Source organism: Hydra viridissima, unplaced genomic scaffold, assembly GCF_058129835.1.
Source record: "Hydra viridissima isolate aposymbiotic clone 2 unplaced genomic scaffold, HvirCarnegie_v1 scaffold_3, whole genome shotgun sequence".
Lineage (NCBI taxonomy): Eukaryota > Metazoa > Cnidaria > Hydrozoa > Anthoathecata > Hydridae > Hydra > Hydra viridissima.
In genome coordinates, this window is record NW_028324302.1 from 15908616 (window position 1) to 15931011 (window position 22396).

General features: G+C 31.5%; 4 protein-coding genes across 6 annotated transcripts; 3 read left to right on the forward strand and 1 right to left on the reverse strand.

Moving 5' to 3' along the window:
- Window positions 1-841: 841 nt before the first annotated feature.
- LOC145202433 (transmembrane emp24 domain-containing protein 9-like) lies at window positions 842-8263 on the forward strand. The gene is made up of 4 exons (XM_080075379.2): window positions 842-1106; window positions 1461-1687; window positions 1794-1940; window positions 7837-8263. Exons 1-4 carry the CDS (start codon window positions 956-958, stop codon window positions 7984-7986), a joined length of 675 nt encoding a protein of 224 aa, XP_079931505.2. The 5' UTR covers window positions 842-955; the 3' UTR covers window positions 7987-8263.
- LOC149891190 (uncharacterized) lies at window positions 5384-6361 on the forward strand. The gene is given in 4 exon segments (XM_090080994.1): window positions 5384-5516; window positions 5559-6111; window positions 6113-6140; window positions 6142-6361. Coding segments are annotated over 4 exon segments (828 nt in total). The 3' UTR covers window positions 6256-6361.
- A 4095-nt stretch (window positions 8264-12358) lies between the features above and the next one.
- Window positions 12359-15711, forward strand: LOC149891191 (uncharacterized). The gene is made up of 2 exons (XM_090080846.1): window positions 12359-13015; window positions 13131-15711. The coding sequence occupies exons 1-2, from the start codon at window positions 12433-12435 to the stop codon at window positions 14522-14524; spliced, it is 1977 nt and encodes a 658-aa protein (XP_089936972.1). The 5' UTR covers window positions 12359-12432; the 3' UTR covers window positions 14525-15711.
- Window positions 15712-16606: 895 nt separating this feature from the next.
- LOC145180315 (uncharacterized) lies at window positions 16607-22254 on the reverse strand. 3 transcript variants are annotated; one of them, XM_090080857.1, is made up of 10 exons: window positions 21979-22254; window positions 21516-21693; window positions 21327-21404; window positions 18331-18354; window positions 18174-18244; window positions 18032-18080; window positions 17471-17605; window positions 17326-17381; window positions 17103-17220; window positions 16607-16842 (listed from the first exon to the last, which is right to left on the reverse strand). In XM_090080857.1, the coding sequence occupies exons 1-9, from the start codon at window positions 22080-22082 to the stop codon at window positions 17106-17108; spliced, it is 810 nt and encodes a 269-aa protein (XP_089936983.1). In that variant the 5' UTR covers window positions 22083-22254; the 3' UTR covers window positions 16607-16842; window positions 17103-17105. The 3 variants fall into 3 exon arrangements, with proteins under 3 accessions (XP_089936983.1, XP_089936982.1, XP_089936981.1); XM_090080856.1 differs by having other exon boundaries at window positions 16663-16842; window positions 17061-17220; XM_090080855.1 differs by lacking the exon at window positions 16607-16842 and having other exon boundaries at window positions 16946-17220.
- Window positions 22255-22396: the final 142 nt, after the last annotated feature.

Below are 22396 nucleotides of genomic sequence, written 5' to 3' on the forward strand. Positions count from 1 at the left end.
CTCATTTTTTTAGGGTTTTGAGTTAGTAATACAAATGTTAGTTTATATATAGTGACTTGAACCGACAAGAAAACAACTTTTTAAATTGTCAATTAAAAAGAAACGTTTTTATTACCCAAACCATTATAATTATGTATTTGCCATAGTTATAAGTTTAGAATACCAATTGCGCATACCCTACTAAATCATCATTATCATCATCATCATCATCATCATCATCATCATCATCATCATCATCATCATCATCATCATCATCATCATCATCATCATCATCATCATCATCATCATCATCATCATCATCATCATCATCATCATCATCATCATCATCATCATCATTAAAATGGCTGTTAAAAAAACTGTCAATAAAATGACCTCAGCAAAAAAAAGGTGGTTATTGTTGATTGGTTGGTTTGTTGATTGAATGTTAATTTTTTCCACTAAAATGACTTTAGCACTATAGAAAGTCCTTTGTGAATTGAACTCGGTAGTCAACCTCGGTCTCCTGAGTTAAACGTGTCTTCTTATCTAGCGCTCCCTCCTTTGTCTTATTGAACTTATAGGAGCAAATTTCGAACTTTACTAATAATGACTCGCCTCCTTAGAACAAGAAACAATTCAATGAAATAGGGGGAAAAAATACAAAAAAGCTACTAGTTTTTTTTGCCATTTTAACTTTTAAAACAAAGCAAGCACAAACTTGTTGTTTAATCAAATTTCTTAATTTTGAATGTTTTTTAAATATAAGAAGTTTATCAAATATCGTGACAAGTGGCGTTGGTGGTGAGCACATAACAAATTGCGTTATTAGCTTCATGTTGCGCTAACACGGTCTTTTAAACGTGTCATTTACCATTTAGACCGGATTTTATAAATAACATTGTGCAGTCTAGTTCACAATAACACAAATCCTTGGGCTTAATAATTGGCATATCTTTCAAGTGTTCGACCTTATTTAATGAAATTTTACCTGATATTTAAAATGAAAAATTTTTTAGTATTAGTCCTATTTTTATTTGTTTCTCGAAGTTTCGCTTTGTATTTTCATATGGGAGAAACTGAGAAAAAGTGCTTTATTGAAGAGATACCTGATGAAACCATGATTACAGGTGAGGGGCCTTCTTTATAATGCTACACCTGGATACCACAATTACAGTTAAATGTCTCGATAGGAAAATACAAAATTGATTTTGAAAGTATTCTCTACACTAGGTGAATTTGCATAGAACTGGTTTGTAAAAAGTACTGCTGATACTCCCTGATTGTAGATGCATCCTATTTTTAAAAAAAAACATAACAGAAAGCATAAATCTATTAAAAAAACCGTAACAGAAAGCGTAAATCTATAAATCCTAGAAATAGAAACTTTTTAGGACTATAATCATTAATATATGTTGTTAACCATTTACAAAGAAAGTTTAAAATATCTGTTGGCTTCAATAAATCCTTTTAAATATTTTTAGGCAAATACCGCACTCAACTGTATGATGATTCTATGAATGATTACTTACCTGCCAGTCCTGGCATTGGTATGCATGTAGAAGTTACTGATCCTGAGAAAAAGATAGTTTTATCAAAGTTTTATGCATCTGAAGGACGGTTTACATTTACCTCTCATACTCCTGGTGAGCACCATATCTGTTTATACACTAATTCAACCCGATGGAGTTTGTTTGCTGGAGGAAGACTGGTAATTTAGTTTTTTAAAATTATTTACTTATAACTTATACAGTATGACTTCAACTGACAACTTAAAAGTTCCTTTCAACTAAGGTTATTTTTACTTTTCTTCATAGAGGGTTCACTTAGAAATTTTAGTGGGAGAGCATGCTAATGACTATGCACAAATTGCTGCTAAAGATAAACTTACAGAACTCCAGTTAAGAATGAGGCAGCTTCTTGATCAAGTTGATCAAATTACTAAAGAGCAGGCATACCAAAGGGTATGGTTTTTGTAATTAGATTTTGAAAAATCTGATTCTTTGTTTTTCTTATAGTTAAGTATGATTACTAAAACTTTGTGCAAAATTTAAAAGGAAATAATACTGTGTGACACAATTTTTCTAGCATAAATGTTACATGTATTATACTTAATGATATGGGTGTCTAACATGTCATGTTTCTTATTCAAGTTTCTAGAATATTTTCATGCACTCTTGTTTATGATATTATACAAACAAGCTGACTCTACATTTATTTTGTTAATTTGAAGTATATATGCCTAAACTGCCCTAAATATAAAATATGGAAAATATGATATTAAATCTTAAGGAAGAATTCCAATTAATTAGGTGGAACAAATGCATTATTTTGGTCATTTTAATGGCACAAGATAAAGAATAAATCTGGAAACTTTTTGTGCTATGTTGTATTAAATGACTGGTTTGACAGAAAAGCTGTTTCTGTGTCTCTTGCTGTACCAATTATTCAGCGAGAACAAGCAAATCATCACAATGGTTGCTATTTTTGGTTGACTAATACCAGAGTAATTTTAAAAAAATCAAAAGTAAAATAGAGTATCCAAATGTAGCATCATTTAAACCAATTCCTCACAGTGAGAAATATCTAGCTCCTTTTTAAAACATTTGTTGTTAGTCAATTTCACATGGTAAATGTCCCAAAAATGACAGTGTACGATATACTGCAACAAAAGGAAAATAATATAGGGCCAGAACAAAAGGTCAGAAATGGTTAAACTGTAAGACAAAATGCCTAAGAAACAGATAAAATGCCTAGAAAAATTGATTGCTAAGAAGGATGGCGAGCCAAAAAGAGTATTGGCTCAGAAAGTGGCTGTGCCTCATAAGTGCCAAAAATTTGTTACACTTTTTCAGAAAAAAATAGTAATCATTGATGAGGAGTCATATTTTCCTTAAAGCAACACTGATCTTTCTGACAATGCAGGATATGCTACTTCTGATTCCGATGCATTACCTAATGAGGTCAAGCTCAAAAGAAAAAGCAAATATGAGCCAAAATTATTAGTTTGGATAGCCTTGTCTGAGAAAGGAGTCTGAAAGTATGACTTTGCTCCTTCAGGCCAAGCAGTCGACAAGGATGTACAGATTCCTAAATGCCTAATTAAATTAAAGAATTTCATCAGTGAGGCTCTTAAAAATGATGAAATTTTGTTCTCGCCTGATCAAGCTTCTGCACACTATTTAAACAAGATTACCTAAAAGGTGAAAGTATTGAATATGAATTAAACCCTGCTAATATACCTGAATTGAGTTTTATCAAGGATTTTTAGACTGAAATTAAAAGATTAATGTATGCAGATAATTGGCAAGCTAAAAATTTCCGCCAACTAATAAATCCAATTGAGTATTGTATGAAAAAAATCGATCAAAGTCATGTAGATTGGCTTGGGGCGAATACTTTCACAAGAATTGACCATGTTCGTAGAAATGGAATTATAAACGAATATATTTTTTAAGTTTAATATAAGTTTCTTGTTATTATGCTTTTTAAGTTATAAAATTGATGACTCTGCTCAAGAGATATTCATTTTAAAGTTTTTCCAGATTTTTAGTTGTCACATGTTACAATGAGCAATTTGATTTAAGCAATAATGAAGAAGATTTTGAGCTAAACAGAAAAAAGTATTGGAGTATATATCTTCCAATATGTGTGCAGAAGGAAAGAATTAGACACTTGTCTAACCTTTTTCCTAATACTGATTCAATTTACTTTTTGCAACAATATTATTGAACTAATGGAGGAACTTAAAATACCTTATAGCAAAGGCCAATTTAGATTTTTTATTAATGGTTCAAAAAGTAGCTTAAAACTTGTATTGCTTCATAATTGAAGTCAATATCCTTCCATACCTATTGCATACTCAGTTATTTTAAAAGAAACATTTCAAAGCATGCAACTAACCTTAGACTTAATCAAAAGAATACAACTAGAAAGTTTGTGGTAAGTTTTTGCTATATTGCTTGGACTACAGGGAGGGTTTACAAAATGTTGCTTTCTTTTTTTATGAGACAGTAAAGACAGCACAAACCACTACAAAGTTAAAGATTGACCAAAAAGACCTGATTTTGTTAGTGGTAAATTTCACAAGATAATTTGATTCTTCTGCCCTTACACATAAAACTTGGTTTGATGAAGTATTTTGTCAAGGATAGAAATGATTTTTTGTATTTAAAAAGTGTTCTTTCCAAATAAGTGATCCTAAATTGAAGAAGAGATTTTTGTTAGCCCACAAATAAGGAAACTTATGAAGAATAATGAATTCAGTGTAAGTGTTACAGAGAAAGAACTAGTAGTTTGGTTGCCTCAAAGAAGAAAATTTGAGGGTTTTTAGGCAATCATAAAGCTGAGAATGGCAATCATAAAGCTGAAAGTTTTAAATTAATAATTTATTACAGAAATATGAAATGATCAGATGCATAAATATCTTTAAGATAAAATGCCAAAATGTTAGCAGATTATTTTTGGTTTTTATTTCAAGAGGATTTCACAATTTAAAAAAGAAAAACCTAATATTTTTTGTCATTTTCTTTCATAATATGTGGGATTATTTTCCTCAATAATTAAACCTGCCTTTTTTTTTTTTTTTTTTTTTAATGTATAAGTGCATTGTATAACTATATTTATATTAAAATTTTCTTGAGGCATAGTTTTTTTATCTTGTTGCAAAGATTCCAATTTTTTTTCTCTCTACCCCTTTACTAAATAAACACAATGGTTGATTATAATGTTGCCTGCATCGAAAGAAATTTTACAATTCCTTTGTCAAAAAACACCAATCAGAGGAGAACCAAGGTTTGCAGTTATTTACACTAGCAGAGGTTTTTCAATTCAGCTCGGGTAGATGGACTTGGTGCTTAATCAATAGCAGTTCCTTTCAGCAAGTAAAAATTGTTTCGGCTGGTTATTGAATCTTCTTTTAGAGTTGATTGCTAGTATTCTCTGTCAATGTTTTTACAATGTATGATGAGGAGCATTTAAATTTCTTAAGCAGCTGGCTCAAATTGTATGATTATGATTGAATATTGTTTTTAGGTGCTTGACATTCTTCTTAATTACTATTTTGATTACCTGATAAACTAATTTTGATGTCTAGATTTTTTCTCAGTACTTCAGACTATGTTAAGGCGGATTTCCACGGAGCGAATTAATTCGCGCGACGCGATTTTTTTTGCCGCGAGTGTTTCTGAGCATGCGCACAAAGATATTTTTTTATCGCCTTGCGATTTTTTTCGTTTCGCAAAAAAGTCGGATATATTTCAACTTTACATGTAGCGAATTTATTCGCGTAAATAAAGAACCAATCAGATCCTTTAAAATATGCAAACTCAGCAATTGTGTTGAAAAACAAACACATGGAAATTGTTGAAATTAAAATAGATTTAAAAATGCCGACAACAACCCGGTAATGGAATGGTTGAGAGACATCTCTGTCTCTCAACCACTAAATAATGTAGATTTAATGGTTTTATTAAATGTTTTGCAATATACTCAGAATAATGTTGAAATCACGGATGAATTTGTTAACGAAGTAGTCGAAGGTGAAGAGACATTCGATAACGATGATTCAGCAGGTTGACAAGTATGTCAACCTGCTGAATTTGATAAAGATACTTTTCTTGAACCTGTTCGTAAGTTACCAAGCTTGTGGGATGTGAATCATGTTACATACAAAGACAGGACGGTGAAAACAAATGCTTGGAAAAAACTCGCATTTTTATTTAATAAAGAAGAGAACTTTCTTCAAAAACAATTAAATAATTTGAAAGATACATTAAAGAAATGTTTAGACAAAGGTAATCGTATGACACGATCAGGAGCAGCAGCCTCGAATTTACCAAAATGTAAGTTTTTTGATTGGATGACATTTTTGCATGAAAAAAGTGCAAACAAACCAACTGAATCTAATGTAGATATAGTTTTTATATATAGTTTTTCACCATTAATTCCAAGTACAAGTTGTTGTAGCAGTGACTTAGATCCAACTGAAACTCATAAAAGATTAAGCCATTCCAAACAAACCATAAAAAAGAAAGCACGGGTCACAAATCAGAAAGAGGAGTCATTCTCACAATTGTCTCAATCATTAGTAGAGTGTGACAAGATGTTAAAAAAGACGATGGAAGATGGTGAAGAATGAAACTACTCTATTTTGTCGAAGCCTTTTATAAATATATTCCGATTATAAAAGAACTCCCATTGAAAGAAAACAGACGGGCTATGATAAAGATAAAAAAACTTCTTTTCAATATGAAATACGGTGAACAAGAAGAAATTTAGGTTAATATATTCAAATATATATATGAATATATGTTACAACTTTTAGGTTTATATGCTCCATGAAATACTTCTTTAGATGAACTGATCTTTTTAGATTGACATGAAAATTAATATTTTTAAATTCAAAATTTAAAGCTACTGTTGAAGTGTGATACAGTAGTTAATATATGATTAAAAGCATAAGTGCCAACTGTTAAAAGTTAACCTTGCAAATGAATTCCACCATTTCAATTGTTACTTATTAATCAACTGTATAAAATTTGTCTTTAAGTAATATTAGCTTTAAAGTGTCATAATATTTTGCTTTAAAGTTGTTAGACATTTTTTTTAAATCAAAAGCATCATCAGCAACTAAAACATATGGTAATACTTTTTCAGAATTACCAATATTTTTGGGATCAGGAAAATTTAATATATTATTATCAATTGCATAACCAAGACTGCAGTTATTAAAAACACCACCACCACTGTCTTCCCGAGTCACCAATGTCTACCATAGTGAATTCGTATTTAGCATTACAAACTGCTAGAAGGACAATGCTATGCGTTTTTTTATAGTTAAAATATTCTGACCCTCCATTATGGGGAACTTGCATAATAATGTGCTTGCCATCTATTGCACCTATAGCATGCAGAAAATCCTAAATATTTTCAAATTCATTTGCTATTGAGTTCCATTCATGTTTTTCTGATGAGACGTGTAGAAAATTTCTCTCTTTCAATGAATTCCAAATGGCTGCACACGTTTCACTAATAATTCTACTAATAGTGGAAGCACTGATTCTGTAACTTGCAGCAATAGTACACTGAGCATCTCCTGTTACAAGGAATCTAAGTGTTACGGCCAACCTCTACTTGGATCGACAGGATCTCTCATTATAGTTCTTTGTTTCACTGATAGGCGCTACAAACGCAAGCAACTCTTCGTAAGTTGCTGGAGACATACGAAAATGTTTAAAAAAGTATTCCTGGTCGTGCAAACGTAAATCTTGAACTAATAAATGAAACTCTCCTTTCTGTAGGCGTTCGGCATAAATTTTCCTTACCCAATATCGTTTCTTTATTTTTCTCGTTTCATTTGTAGTATCTTTAAAATAATTATTTTTCTACTAATCAATAACAACCTTTTTCTTATTAATGACATGTTTTTAGCACAAAAAAAAAAAAAAAAAAAAAAAGCGTGCCAACTTGATGATGGAAATTAAAATTCTGATTCGGCGAGAAACGAGCCGCGAAAAAAATCGCGTCGCACGAATTAATTCGCTCCGTGGAAATCCGCTTTTAGCACTGGTTATTGTTGAATATTTTCTGCTTTAAAACGATTAAATTTGAATTGCTTCCTGTTTTAACAATGCCTACTGTTTTGAACAAAGTTTAATATAAGTTTGAAATATCAAAAAAACAACAACAAAAAACCATGTTTTTGTAGAGAATTAGATTTACGGTAGCTATTAGCTTTTAACTGCTGCATGTTTTTTTTTGTCTTATGTGTGCACAAAGTTTAGTATTCATGTTATATAAAAGATTTTTTTTTATAAATGATCTTATTAAAATTTTGATTCCCTTTTCATTCATAAAAAGTACCGAGAAGAGCGTTTCCGACATACGAGTGAGAGCACGAATACACGTGTTTTATGGTGGGCAGTTCTTCAAACGCTTGTTTTATTATGTACTGGTTTCTGGCAGATGCGTCATCTAAAAGGGTTCTTTGAAGCAAAAAAATTGGTGTAGGTTTTTGCAAATTACCTTTAGGAAAAAGAATGATTGTAATAAAAAAAAGTTGTATGACGTGTAATAAATCTAATGCAAAATTTGTAAGAGGTTTTTTACAACAATCCGTAAGAAGAAGGATTCCCTCAGTGGGTTAACTATTTAACTATTGTGAAACCATTCAATTAGGATATCGGAATTTTTTTTTTTTTAATGGAATACTTTTTTACAATAGGGTGATGTAAGAATCTAATCTTTGTATTTTCTTTAAAGGTAAAAAAGAAATGCTGTTTTACAATTATTTATATGATAGAAAGGTTTGAAGCGTTCCATTTATTCTCTTTTTTAAAAAAGAGCAACAAAAAAAAGTTGCATTTTACTTTCAATAAGAAAGTGTTTTCTTTTATCCCTTTTGAATTATTTTTGAGAATATATGATAATTCTAAAATGTTTGCCATGATTTTTACGATTTTTTCTCTTCCAAAGTCTGTCTGAAAATCTTATATCAATATAAAAAAAAATAAATTAATATGAGGAGTTCTCCTACATACGTTATAAAGGATTTTTCTTTAAATCTTGATATTGATTTAAAGAAATGCATAAAAGAACGCAGATAGTAGCTAGGTGCATTTTATTGAGTGGTGTTACTTGAACTCAGCTGAAGCTATTTAATCTATTAACTGAAACATTAGGCTAAGCTATGTGATACAAACCAGTATTATCATTCCAAGTGATTAAATACTTTGCTTTACTTATAACCCGAACCAGTAGTAGACAAAGCGTCAAATGTTTTGTGGTTTGAATAGACACAACCCAATCGGCTCGGGGAAAGAGGAGAAAGAGTTGTCCACAACATTGGTGAGTACTTAAAAATTTGGATAGTAAAATTCGTCCACAACTTCCTGGCTTTCCCTAAGTATGTGTCTACTCTAATTTTGGTTTTGTGTTTTGTAAATGAAACTTTTCAAACTAATTTAAGCAAGATGCTGGAATTTATTTCTAAAAACAACGAAATAGCCCCCGTTTTTCTCTAGTCTCCTTTAAAAAATTTACAGCAAAAATTTAATAAAAACTCAAGAACCTGGCAAAAAATCCAGAAAAAAATATTTAAGTTTGCTGTTCTATTTTAGGGTATAATAAGTAACTACTCAATTCGGTCACGGTCGATTTAAAAGAGTGTATACTGTGTATACACTCTTTTAAATCGACCATCCCAAATGAATCATAATTTAGAAAAATTCTTGATTAAGGATTTCTTAATCAAGAATTTTTCTAAACTATGATTCATTTGGGATGTTGCATTTTAAGATTTGCTGGGGCTTTTTGTGAACAACAAGAGTTTCCTTGAGATAGTTCCAAACTGTCTTCTCATCAACATTTTCTTCAGCTTATTTGTGTGTGCTTGATGAAGTTAGTTATGTTATGAAGTTAATTATGTTAATTATTCTGCATGACAGTCTTAAGGTTAAAAAAAAACACTCAGTATTTTAGAGATGGGAAATATACACCAGCGTTTGGCTTTTCCATTTATGACGAATAATAATGAAAAGTAGAAACCATAATCAGCCTTTTAAAATGAATAGAAGTTTGTTAAGAATTTCACGCTAAGGTTTAAAAAAAGTCACGTTAAAGACGGTAAAAAAATAACTATATACTAATATTTTTGTACTTTTACTAAAGTTAAAAAATTGTAATACTACATATATACAAATAAGAATATGTAAATATAATACAATAAAAGACAATACGAATAAGAACTTTTGAAATTTTCTCCGTTACCTTTGCATCAGGGACAATTGAGCAAGGAATTAACAGTGGATACAAAAATAATGGCCCATTCATGACACTTTGCAGTGCCAAATATTGTGAATGAACCAATTCTTAACAGAAAAGTTTCTTTTTTTTTACCACTTCATCTTTAGTTTGGCTTTATGAAGGTCATAAAAGGCTTTCAACATTTTAACAACTAAATTGCAGAAAACTCTGCAAATCTAGTTGTTAAAATGTTGAAAGCCTTTTGTGACCTTGGATGCGAAACTAATATAGAACTTTATTTTATAAATAGAGATTTTGACCAGTTTCCTGAAAATCTTAGAGATGTGAGTGAAGAGCAAGGTGAGCGATTCCACCAAGCTCTCAAGACAATAGAAAATCATTACCAAAGACGTTGGGACAAACATGTGATGGCAGACTGTTGGAGCATCAATCGAGATGACTCAAGAAAAGTTTTTAATTAATCCCGATTATGCAATTATGAGTAAACAATATTGTCTGCAATCTTTTTCAAAACATTATCTTTTTCTAAATCTGTAAAAGGTTTGAGACTTCGATAGAATTTCGAAGTGGTGCAAACCTGTATTCAAATTAAATTTCATTTCTAGTTTCTCATCAAATCGAATATTCGACTGTTGAAAAATAATAACTGATCTCATTGCAGAACCATCTCGTTGAGAGAAAATAGGGATGCCGTTAATAGTGTTCATAAGATCTTTTATGCTTTGATTTTTAGAATTAAACACTCCAACTAGTAGAAACAGATTTCACCATTGTCTTCAGAGTTAGAATCTTCATCATCACCTGAGTTATCACTTGAAGATATTTCATTTAAACCAAAAAGAAGATTATTAGCTTCAACTGCAGCATCCATTTGGTCAACTCATGTAATTAAAATAATATATATTTTTTAATAAATTTAACAAATGATATAAGTATTAGCTTGTGTTATTCACGGTTATCATGGAATCCAATATTGCCCACCTAGCTGACCCAAGAATGCCACTTATATGGGGTGATAGTGTACACATCCCAGGGTCACCTGGTGCAAATTTTAAAATCTTTTAGGTACGTCTGCGGGAAAAAAGTGACTTTGAAGTTACAAAAATGGAAAAAATTTACCTTCTTTTTTGACATAGCAAAACCGCTATAAAATCCATACTATTAATCATAGACCAATAAAATTTGGTGGCAATGTAGCCTATGCCAATACCAAGATTTGGGTAAAAGTTTATCCCAATCCCTGCAGTATAACAAAAGTTATGGTAGTTTTAGTGTTGATTTTTTGTTAATTTTTTCACTTCCAGTGCAAAACTTTACTAATTACTGCCTATTACAAGCCCCCAGGCCGTAATGTGGCTAACACATGTGCTCTAGTTGAATATACCAACAATATTGTAAAATAAGGATTTTGATGTTCTTACCAAAATTTTTGGTTTCGGGGGTCAAAACTGTTGTTCTTCAATGAGCCCTATTTACACCATATGGACCTTTTTCTATATAAAACATTATATGACAGTACTATTAGTGCCCCATAAGCTTTCTTTTAACTAAACTACTACCTTAGAAGTTAGTTGAGACATTTTAACAGATTTTTTGATAAAAATTGTAAAAAATCTTGACATTTTTTACTCTAGTAAAATTGCGCTTATTCTACACATGGATTTAGCCCTGAGGATTTGTGAGCAAAGCAAAGAAATGTGTTGAAAACCTTTTGCATGTGATTTTTAACTGGTCAACATGTATTGTGTGTTGAAAAACCCATTTCATACATAAAATCACCTAAAAATGCCTAGAATTTCCTTTGTGTTTTGTTTTCAAAATCATTATCAAATGTACAAGTTGTAAAGTTCAATAAATTTACACTAACAGTGAATTAATTTCTAAAATTTATTCAACTCTATTCTTTTGTTGTGATATCTTCACGCTCTTTAACTTATTTGACATGACATTTAAAGCACTGGTCAGCTAACTATTCTCAAAATGAACATTTTTTCTACTCTATCATAAGATATGCTTAAATTCAGTTTCAAAGTTTTAAGTGTTTTAATTTTAGTCTTGGTCCATTTTTGCTTTTACAATGATTAGAAAAATAAAAGGGTTTTGCATAAGAAGAATTAACAATATCAACCCATCATCACTTGAATAAGAGCGTACATGATTGATTTGAATTTTGCTTTGATTTTGTACGCTGTGACGTACATATCGTAAAAAGTTAAAATCATAACATGACTTTGTTTTTGTGGCACTGAACTGAAACGTTTGCAGAAATATCCAAAATTATTAAACCTTTCACTTGAAAATCGTTGTTTGTGGTAAAAAATTTTGTTTTTCATTTTTTATAATATACAAATTGTTAGGCTGAAGTAATTGGATTGATTTAGGTAAATATGTAGCTCTACATATAGCAATATGTTATTTATTTGAAATACACCTACCTCAATGTGACGTATATGTTATTGTATTAAATTCACATTATCAAAGATGGCAGGATTCTAAAGATTATCATTATCTTGAACTCCAATCAAAATAAATCCAGGCATCTCTTATGATGACATTACAGAGAATCCTCTAGTAATGTTAATAATGGCATAGCATTGCCAGAATTCTTAATGTTTGTCTATCATATTCTTCAATTTCATATTATAGCTCAATTTGTTTAGGTACACAGCTACAATCCACTGACTCTTTAAGATGCCAAATCAGGCAAGAAACCATGAGCAGAACAGAAAGTGTGTCTGCATGCTCTGCCTTCAAAAATGTGGCCGACAGATGACTGCTTTTCAGGCTGAACGAGTTTGTCGTATTTACCAGACAAATCTTGATGGGTGTGACTCTTGTGTGCCTCAAGGTCTTTGTGAATCATGCAGAACTGCCTTAAGACGAAAAGAGGAAGGAAAGGATGTTGCTTTGCCAAAGTTGTTTGATTTCAAATCTATCCGAGTCAGAGCTAAAACACGCAGTCATGTGTGTGACTGCTTGATTTGCAAAATTGGACAGTCTAGGTTCCCAGAAAAAGCTGAACCTAATGAAAAAATGAAAGTGAATCAAATACCAGCTGTGAGATGCAGTACCTGCCTCAGCCCATTAGGTAAGGGGTTACCACATCATTGTTCTCAGTTAAAGTTCAGGGAAAATATACAAAAATTGGCTTCATTAGATCCCAAAGCTGCAGAACAGATAGCATCCAATGTGATTGAAAATAAGGTAGCATCTCCAAAAGCCACATTTCGTTTAGCAAAAGCATCTGGGGGTCATCCACTCCCTGTTACTCCAGGTACAATGTCAGCAAAAATTAGTAATAATATTATAACTTTGTAAGTGATTAATTATAAAATGATTGTTTTTGTAATTTTTGTTTGCTGGAGGTAATAAATGCAAATTTTCTATAGGGTTAAGTGCAGCAAGATCACATTCTGCCACATCAACATTGACAACCCAAGACCTCATCAATGTACAAATTAACACTGGCCTCTCCAACAATGGGATCAAAAAGTTAGTGAAAACTGTTCATCAGTCATCAGACAAGAAGATGGTTGAGCCCAACTTTTATGCCAATTTTCAAATGGCTGGTCAACAACTGAAGGAGTTTTTTACTTTTACAGACTTAAAAACCACAGATTCCAAAGGTTGTGACACAACCTATGTTGTTGTTCATTGCAAAGATTTGTCTGTTCTGGTTAGTCAAGTCATTCAATCAAGAAAAACTTCAGGTGGCTACTTTGTCAAATTAGGCATTGATGGAGGCAAAGGTTTCCTCAAGTTTTGTGTCAGTGTTATTGAGAGTTCCATAGAACAAGATAAATCGAACTCACGACCTCAAAATCAACTTTTGAGTTCCAGAGCGGCAAAAGCAACAAGTGTGAAAAGACAAATTCTTGTAGCAGTCTCTGAAGATTTGCCAGAAACTCATTCTAATATTCAAAAGGTCTGGTCACTCATCAATGCAGATGCTCTGAAATTGATTATTGCATGTGACATGAAAGTTGCCAACATTATTTGTGGACTTCAAACACACTCAAGCATGCACCCTTGTTGTTGGTGTGATATTGACTCAAAGAACCTTGCTTGCAGAGGCAGTTTAAGAACACTTGGTTCAGTCAAAAGAAATCTCAAGTCTTTTGAAAAATCGGGTGGAGTGTTGGCCAAGGCCAAAATGTTTTGCAATGTTGTTCACAAGTCAATTATCAATGGACCTAAAGATACACTGATTCTAGACATCATTCCACCAATGGAGTTACACCTTCTTTTGGGCACAGTCAATCAGCTCTTCAAAATTCTCAAAACTGTGTGGTCTGATGCTGAAAAGTGGCCAGCCATGCTTCACATTCAACAAAGCCCGTATCATGGCGGACACTTTGAAGGCAATGAATGCAGAAAATTGTTGAAAAATATTGATGTTTTACAAGATCTTGCTCAAGAAACTTCCAACACCCAAATTCTTGCTGTCATTGAAGCTTTCAAAAAGTTTAATTTGGTTGTGAATTCATGCTTTGGAAATGTACTAGAAAAGGATTTTTCTGTCAAGATTGATCAATTTAAAGCTGCATATTTGGCAATCCAACTTGGAAGCATCACGCCCAAAATCCACACAGTATTCCATCACATCAAGGACTTTGTACACATAAAACAATTGCCCTTAGGACAATTCAGTGAACAGGCTGTTGAGACTGCACATCAAGATTTTCACCAGCATTGGTCAAGATACAAAAGAGATAAAACCCACCCTGAATACAAAGGAAGGCTGTTCAGTTGTGTTGTGGATTTGAATAGTAAACACCTTTAGAAAATAATGAAAAGTTTTCATCCGTTCAGCTTCATTTTAACGGATTAATTTTACTTGTTAAAAGAGAATTTAAGCTCATAAGTAACTCATTATAATGAATTATGGTTAATTTCAAATAAAATATTTAAAACTTGTCCCAATCTTATGACAAAGTTTAGTGCGGTTTGAGAATAGTTAGCTGACCAGTGCTTTAAATGTCATGTCAAATAAGTTAAAGAGCGTGAAGATATCACAACAAAAGAATAGAGTTGAATAAATTTTAGAAATTAATTCACTGTTAGTGTAAATTTATTGAACTTTACAACTTGTACATTTGATAATGATTTTGAAAACAAAACACAAAGGAAATTCTAGGCATTTTTAGGTGATTTTATGTATGAAATGGGTTTTTCAACACACAATACATGTTGACCAGTTAAAAATCACATGCAAAAGGTTTTCAACACATTTCTTTGCTTTGCTCACAAATCCTCAGGGCTAAATCCATGTGTAGAATAAGCGCAATTTTACTAGAGTAAAAAATGTCAAGATTTTTTACAATTTTTATCAAAAAATCTGTTAAAATGTCTCAACTAACTTCTAAGGTAGTAGTTTAGTTAAAAGAAAGCTTATGGGGCACTAATAGTACTGTCATATAATGTTTTATATAGAAAAAGGTCCATATGGTGTAAATAGGGCTCATTGAAGAACAACAGTTTTGACCCCCGAAACCAAAAATTTTGGTAAGAACATCAAAATCCTTATTTTACAATATTGTTGGTATATTCAACTAGAGCACATGTGTTAGCCACATTACGGCCTGGGGGCTTGTAATAGGCAGTAATTAGTAAAGTTTTGCACTGGAAGTGAAAAAATTAACAAAAAATCAACACTAAAACTACCATAACTTTTGTTATACTGCAGGGATTGGGATAAACTTTTACCCAAATCTTGGTATTGGCATAGGCTACATTGCCACCAAATTTTATTGGTCTATGATTAATAGTATGGATTTTATAGCGGTTTTGCTATGTCAAAAAAGAAGGTAAATTTTTTCCATTTTTGTAACTTCAAAGTCACTTTTTTCCCGCAGACGTACCTAAAAGATTTTAAAATTTGCACCAGGTGACCCTGGGATGTGTACACTATCACCCCATATAAGTGGCATTCTTGGGTCAGCTAGGTGGGCAATATTGGATTTCATGATAACCGTGTATTAGTGTCATATTTGTGGCATGACAAACAAGGTGACGTAAGCATATAAGCATTACTACTTATATTTAAATAAATGCATTTACTTATAAAAAACAAATAATACATAAAAGAAAAAATGAAAAAACAGATAAAAATAAAAGCATTATTTAATGTCATTTAAATTTCATTTACTGTTATGCTAACTAAAAATGAGGAAATTTGGTTGGGATAAAAAAGTACCCCAGCCGCCAGAAACGTAAAATTGTCAATGTTGATTTACTAGTAAAACAAAAATATTATTCTAAAAGATATTCTAATGTTGCAGATCAAATTGACACAATTTGGGTTTGTGACATGTAAGAATAAACCTTTTGGGGATAGTAAAATACCCCTCCTCCGCCCTTCAAGGATTTAAAAAAGGTTTTTAGTGTAGCAAATTAACATCCATAAATATTAGTAAAATTATAGCTGAACAATTTTTGCTTTATTCTTTGAAGGATTCTCAGAAGTACCGCTTTTACAGAGGAAAAACGTAATATAAACCTCTGTTAAAAACTAAAATTTACTTTGAGCTTTCTTCCAAAAAGATTTTTTGACCGTTTTTGTAAAACATTTACAAATTTAAAAGTATTTTCCAGAACCCTGGAGAGAAAAAAAAGGAACTGGATTCCGAGCACTGGGGGGTTTAAAGCAGATATTTCATTCTGTAAACTAACCCTAAAGGTGAGTTTCCACTCATCCGTTTTAGCTATGGGAAAGGGAGAGGGATGGGAAAATTAACGTGAGAAATTTTCAAAATTAAATTACAAACTGTGCATGCTCACGTGATTAATTTTCCCATCCCTTTCCCGTAACTAAATCGGATGAGTGGAAAATCACCTTAAGAGATCACTTATTAAATATTTGCAGTGAACACCAAGGCGGAAATTATCAAATTAGTAAAACGTTAACATTTTAAATAAACGTTTACGGACCACTAACTTTTATTTCACAAAGTTTACGGACCACTAACTTTTATTTCACAACGTTTACGGACCACCAACTTTTATTTCACAACGTTTACGGACCACCAACATTTATTTCGCAACGTTTACGGACCACCAACTTTTATTTCACAACGGAGATTCGTAGTCAGATGTGTAAGCCTATTAGTATAAATACAAAGCACACAAAAGCATGATTGTGCACACTTAATAAACCAACATTTAAATTTGGAATGGTTTTAAAAATGCAATTTAAATACAAATGTTAAATGATAAAGAATTTTAGTAAAAATTTTCAATTGGTCATTTTATCAGACCTAAAAAAAAATTCCAAAATTCCTCCAAAAAAACATTTTACAAATCACAAACACAAAGATAACATTTTAAAACTATTAATAAAGTGCTGTCAAGTAAGAGATCACTTATTAAAGTCTGCAATTGTATCCTCCGCTTATTACAATCGTTTCTCCGGTGATATAGGAAGCTTCATCTGACGATAAAAAGACTGCAGCACCAGCGCATTCATCTGCTTCGCCAAATCTAAAAAAAATGTCGAAACAATTTTAAAAAAATCCAATTAGTTTTATTTCTTAAAAAAGAAAATTCGGAAGTTCAAAAGGAAAACAACATCAGGAATAAGAATACCTCTTTATCGGTACTTGGTCAAGGAATTTCGCGCTAATTTCGTCTGAAGAAGTAAACTGAAAAATAAAAATGAAGAATCAACAAACCGATTGGGAAGCTGACGTGTTTAAAAAACAGTAAGTTTAATTTTTTAAAAATAACTCACAAATGAACTAAAATCCGTCTTAATAATTCCAGGTGCCAAGCCGTTAACGCGAACACCCATCAAAGCACATTCAGAAGATAAAACCTTTACTAAACTCAACAGCGCTGTTTTAGATATCGAGTACGCACCGAGAAACTATAAACAAATCACTCTAAAACTGAAGCCTTTTGTTTTAAGTTGATCAACCTTTTAAATGATTTGTTAGTTATGCGATATTAGTATAGCAGGATACTAGCAAATAGAAAGATATCTAAATAGTCACAAAAACGATATTATACAATCAACACACACTCTGCATGGAGTAAAGATTTTGCAAAAGTTCACGAAAACTTTTGGGTTAAATAAGGAGCACTTGTAACAGTGATGTTGACTGTAATATTATAGTACAATAGTCATAAGCCAATTTTCTTTTTAAAGTTCAATTAAGATCTGAGATCTCATCTTAAAATTAGTGCTGCTCTTCGGTAACACTTGATGAAGTCAATTTATCAGGTTGAATTTACAACCGTTATATAGTCTTATTCAAATGGAATAAAACTACAAAAGGACTTTAACACATACTGGCATTGGGATAAACCCAGCAACTGATGAGACGAATAGCATAGAACCTCTAAACATATTAAAGAAATATAAAACTTCAAAAAACTAATAGCTGCGAATAAAAATTTAAAAAAGTAATACAATCTATATATACTGCACATACCTTGTTTTAGATAAATGTGGAACCGCCTCTTTTGCCAGCAAAAAACTGCATTTTAGATTTACCTCAAAAATCTTAGGAAACGAAACATAAGTACAAATAAAATTATTGAACGGACAAACATATTTGAAAACAAAATAAAATTTTGAAAAAGACGTACTTTATCCCAAGCTTCTTCAGATGTCTAAAAAAAAGAAAACGAGGAAATTTTTCATGGGGCCGAAATAAGTTCCTAAAAAATGTATATTAGAATAAAAAAAAAAAAATTGTATATTAAATTATATTATATTACATTAAAATGTCGAAATGTTAGTGTTACACCGGTGTTGATTTCACATAAATAGACTGTGATGCAATATCAACCGGCGATCTTGAAAACAAATGTTTCGCTAAGCAGCTTAATTTGTTATTTATGTACCACTTTTCTGGGTAAAAAAGTTTCTTTTCCTAAGATATCTAGATAAGATTGAAACTGAGCCAAGTATTAAAGATGGTTCTTTTGATTTACAAACAAAAAAGAGGTAAAAGGAAATAAATGGTAATAAATTTGCAAAGCATAAAGGAAGAGGATCATAAAAAATATGTTTAAAAAGAGATTAAAGTTAATCGATACAAATAAGTTAAAACTTTACTAAACGCTATCGATGCAGTCAACTACTGTTTTTTTTAAACCACCTGAGGCTACACACACACACACACACACACACACACACACACACACACACACACACACACACACACACACACACACACACACACACACACACACTGTCCTTCAAAACATTAGCAACCAAATAAAAAAAATGCTTTTTTTCTACTTTGAATACTAATTACAGCAATTTTCTTTTTTTAATTACGCTTTGAATACAAAAGATGAATATGGGATGATTGCAATTATTACAATATTAATTTAACAGAGATGAATATGGAGTGTTGCAATTATTACAATATTAATTTAAGATCGCGTATATATGCTGTTTTGGATTATAATGGCAAGAAACAAGTATAATTTAGCTTTTCGAGAACGTATTTGTAAAAGATTACAAGAAAGGAGTCAAACAAAAGGAAATCGCAACGAAATACTCCATTAACAAGCTAATTGTATGTCGAATAATCAAACGATTTAATAAAGGTAGTCCTTTAGAAACAGAACATAAGGGCGGAAGACCACTCAAAACATGTCGTTTCACCGATCGAAAAATTATTCGTCATGTTAAAAAAAATCCTTTTGACAGCGCTTATGATACTATTAAAAAACTGAAACTTTCCGTGTCTCCAAATACAGTTTGTAGACGGTTACAACTTTCAGGACTTTTGAGCTTTAGAGCAGCAAAAAAACCTTTCATTTCTCAGAAGAATAGAAAAGCTAGAATTGAGTTTGCAAATTCTCATAGAGACTGGACTATAAATGATTGGAATAGAGTACTCTGGAGCGATGAATCAAAGTACAATTTGAAAGGTCCTGATAGAAATTTAAAGGTGCGTAGACCTAAAGGTAAACGCTTAGATCCTAAATACACAAGAGGAACAATCAAGCATGGTGGTGGAAAAAGTGCAATGGTTTGGGGTTGTTTTTCTGGTTTAAGTGGAGTTGAACCTATTTATAGAATAAATGGCATTATGGATCAGTATGTTTATCGTGATATTCTCAAGGAAAAAGTGGTTCCTCATACTGATAATAATATGCCTCTTTTATGGACATTTCAACGAGACAACGACCCCAAACATACCTCTAAACTCGTTAAAGAATGGTTTGAAACAAATCAAATTAAAGTAATGAAATGGCCAGCTCAATCACCTGATCTCAACCCGATAGAAAATTTATGGTACCAAGTTGAACTTTCCCTAAAACACAAAGGACCCTTCAAAAACGCCGATGAGCTATGTAAAGCTATTGAAACCACGTGGAATGAGATTACACAAGAAAAAATAAACAAACTCGTAGAGTCTATGCCGAGAAATGTTCCTTGATCCTAAAAAGTAAAGGATATGCCATTAACTATTGATATTAACATTTTTTAGGGTAGTTTTAAAAAAGTTGCTAATGTTTTGGAGGACCACGTTTTTGCGTTAAAATACCAATTTTTTTTTCAAGTTTTCTTATTGTGTTAAAATCTTTTTTCTTATATGCTACATTAACCATTTTTTTCATTTAAAGCGTAATTAAAAAAACAAAATTGCTTTAATAAGTAATCAAAGTAGAAAATTTTTTTTATTTTATTTGGTTGCTAATGTTTTGGAGGACAGTGTGTGTGTGTGTGTGTGTGTGTGTGTGTGTGTGTGTGTGTGTGTGTGTGTGTGTGTGTGTGTGTGTGTGTGTGTGTGTGTGTGTACAGACGACTCTAAAGCGGACATGAGTGCTAAAGATACAATTAATAACCAGCCTTGTGGAGTTTATCAACTCACCTGTATGACATATCTGAGGGATATGTCATAAAAGTTTATCAACTCACCTTTATGACATATCTGAGGGATATGTCATAAAGGTGAATTGATAAACTGCACAAGGCTGTTCTGCTGTGAGCGATATTTATGCTAAGAAATCATTAACATGTGATGAAATGGCAGACTGCAGTTCTAAAAACATATATTTGAAAGTTTTGAATTTTAATTTTTTCGAACATTTTTAAAAAGTTCCAATGAAATTTTCACGCAACCTTTCAGCGTTGAAGAAGCCATAGTAGAATGATAATTTCGACACATTTGGGTATTTTTGCATAAAATTCTTTGCAAATAACTTTTCTAAATAATGGATTTATCACTTTGTCCTATTTACATACAAGTTAATAACCGGAATATTTTCATCATGCGCGCATGTCTAAAAGTAATAAGTTTATGTCTTAAGTAACAATGTACTAAAAAATTTAGTGTATATTATTAAAATTAACAAATCACATTTGTGAAACTAGTCTCTGCGATTAGATTTAGTACAAACCCAAGACCTATTTTTATTTTTTTCTCTTCACTGAAAAAGGAAGAATAAAAAATGTTGCTCGTGTAAGATTAAATGGAAAATTGTTAAAAGCAACTATCAAGAAATAAAAAACCGAGGTTACATAATATCTTAGAAAACTACTTTTGAGCCCTACTACTGCTTTAGAGAAAAAAATTTTATGAATACAAAAATATGAAAGTACAAAAAAATATAAACATTACATCCAATAGCGGAGTAGTGACAGGATTTACAGCTGCATTAGAAACAAATATATCAAGTTTTCCAAAGTCTTTTAATACCTGAGAAAATAAAGAAAACGAATTCTCGAAATAAAGTATTTATAGTAAGATAAGAAAAATCCCACATTTTTAAAGAAAATTTTTTTAAAAAACTAAAAAGTAAAAGACCACCTTTTCTATGAGATTTTTTCTATCTGAAGCTTTTCCGACATGACAAACTGTTCCAATGACGTCAAGGCCTTTCTCCTTCATTGCTGATACTGCTTTGTCCACATTCTTTTCCTTTCGACTGCTTATCAAAACCTTTGCTCCATTTTTAGCAAGGGACTCAGCAATAGAATAACCAATGCTAAATAGTAACAACAAGAAAATGTCAAGGCCAACTCTTTCAATTAGAGGAGAAACATACTGAAATTGGTTGTAATCAAACTTTTTACAAAATATAAACATATTTAGTAATATGCAATTGAATGAGGTTGTTATTGTATGGTCTTAAGCTGTTTTGACTATTTAATTGTTAAGGTTCCAAACAGATCTAAATGTTAATGGTATTGAGCAGCCTTTTACTCTTTCATAAAAACAGAAAAGGTAAAAAAAAAGTTATTCCAAAAACTATATTTTTCCCCAACATTACCCGTTTGTTGATGCCGTAACTATTGCGACTTTTCCTTCGAGTCTTGGTTTTATTGATACTGTTGACACAGAGCGAATGCAGGTATTTGCTGCAGATTTCAACATTCTATTTATCTTAACAAAGAATTACTAATACCAATAAAAATGATTTTGAAAATGACTACCTTTAATATTTCGAAGTTAATAAAACTTATAATTTAAGTTTGTAAAAAAGATAAATTATGATAAATTATGCATGTTCTTAAGCCATCGCATCTTTGCTAAGGAATTTCAGTAAGATACTGCAGTCATCTTCGAGATGGTAAGAATAAATATAACATCTAAAATTTACTTTTAACAATTCTTTGATTCTTTTACTAAATCACATTTCATCTTTATGAATCTACAGACTTCTACTTTATGTGTTTGTTTTAAAATAG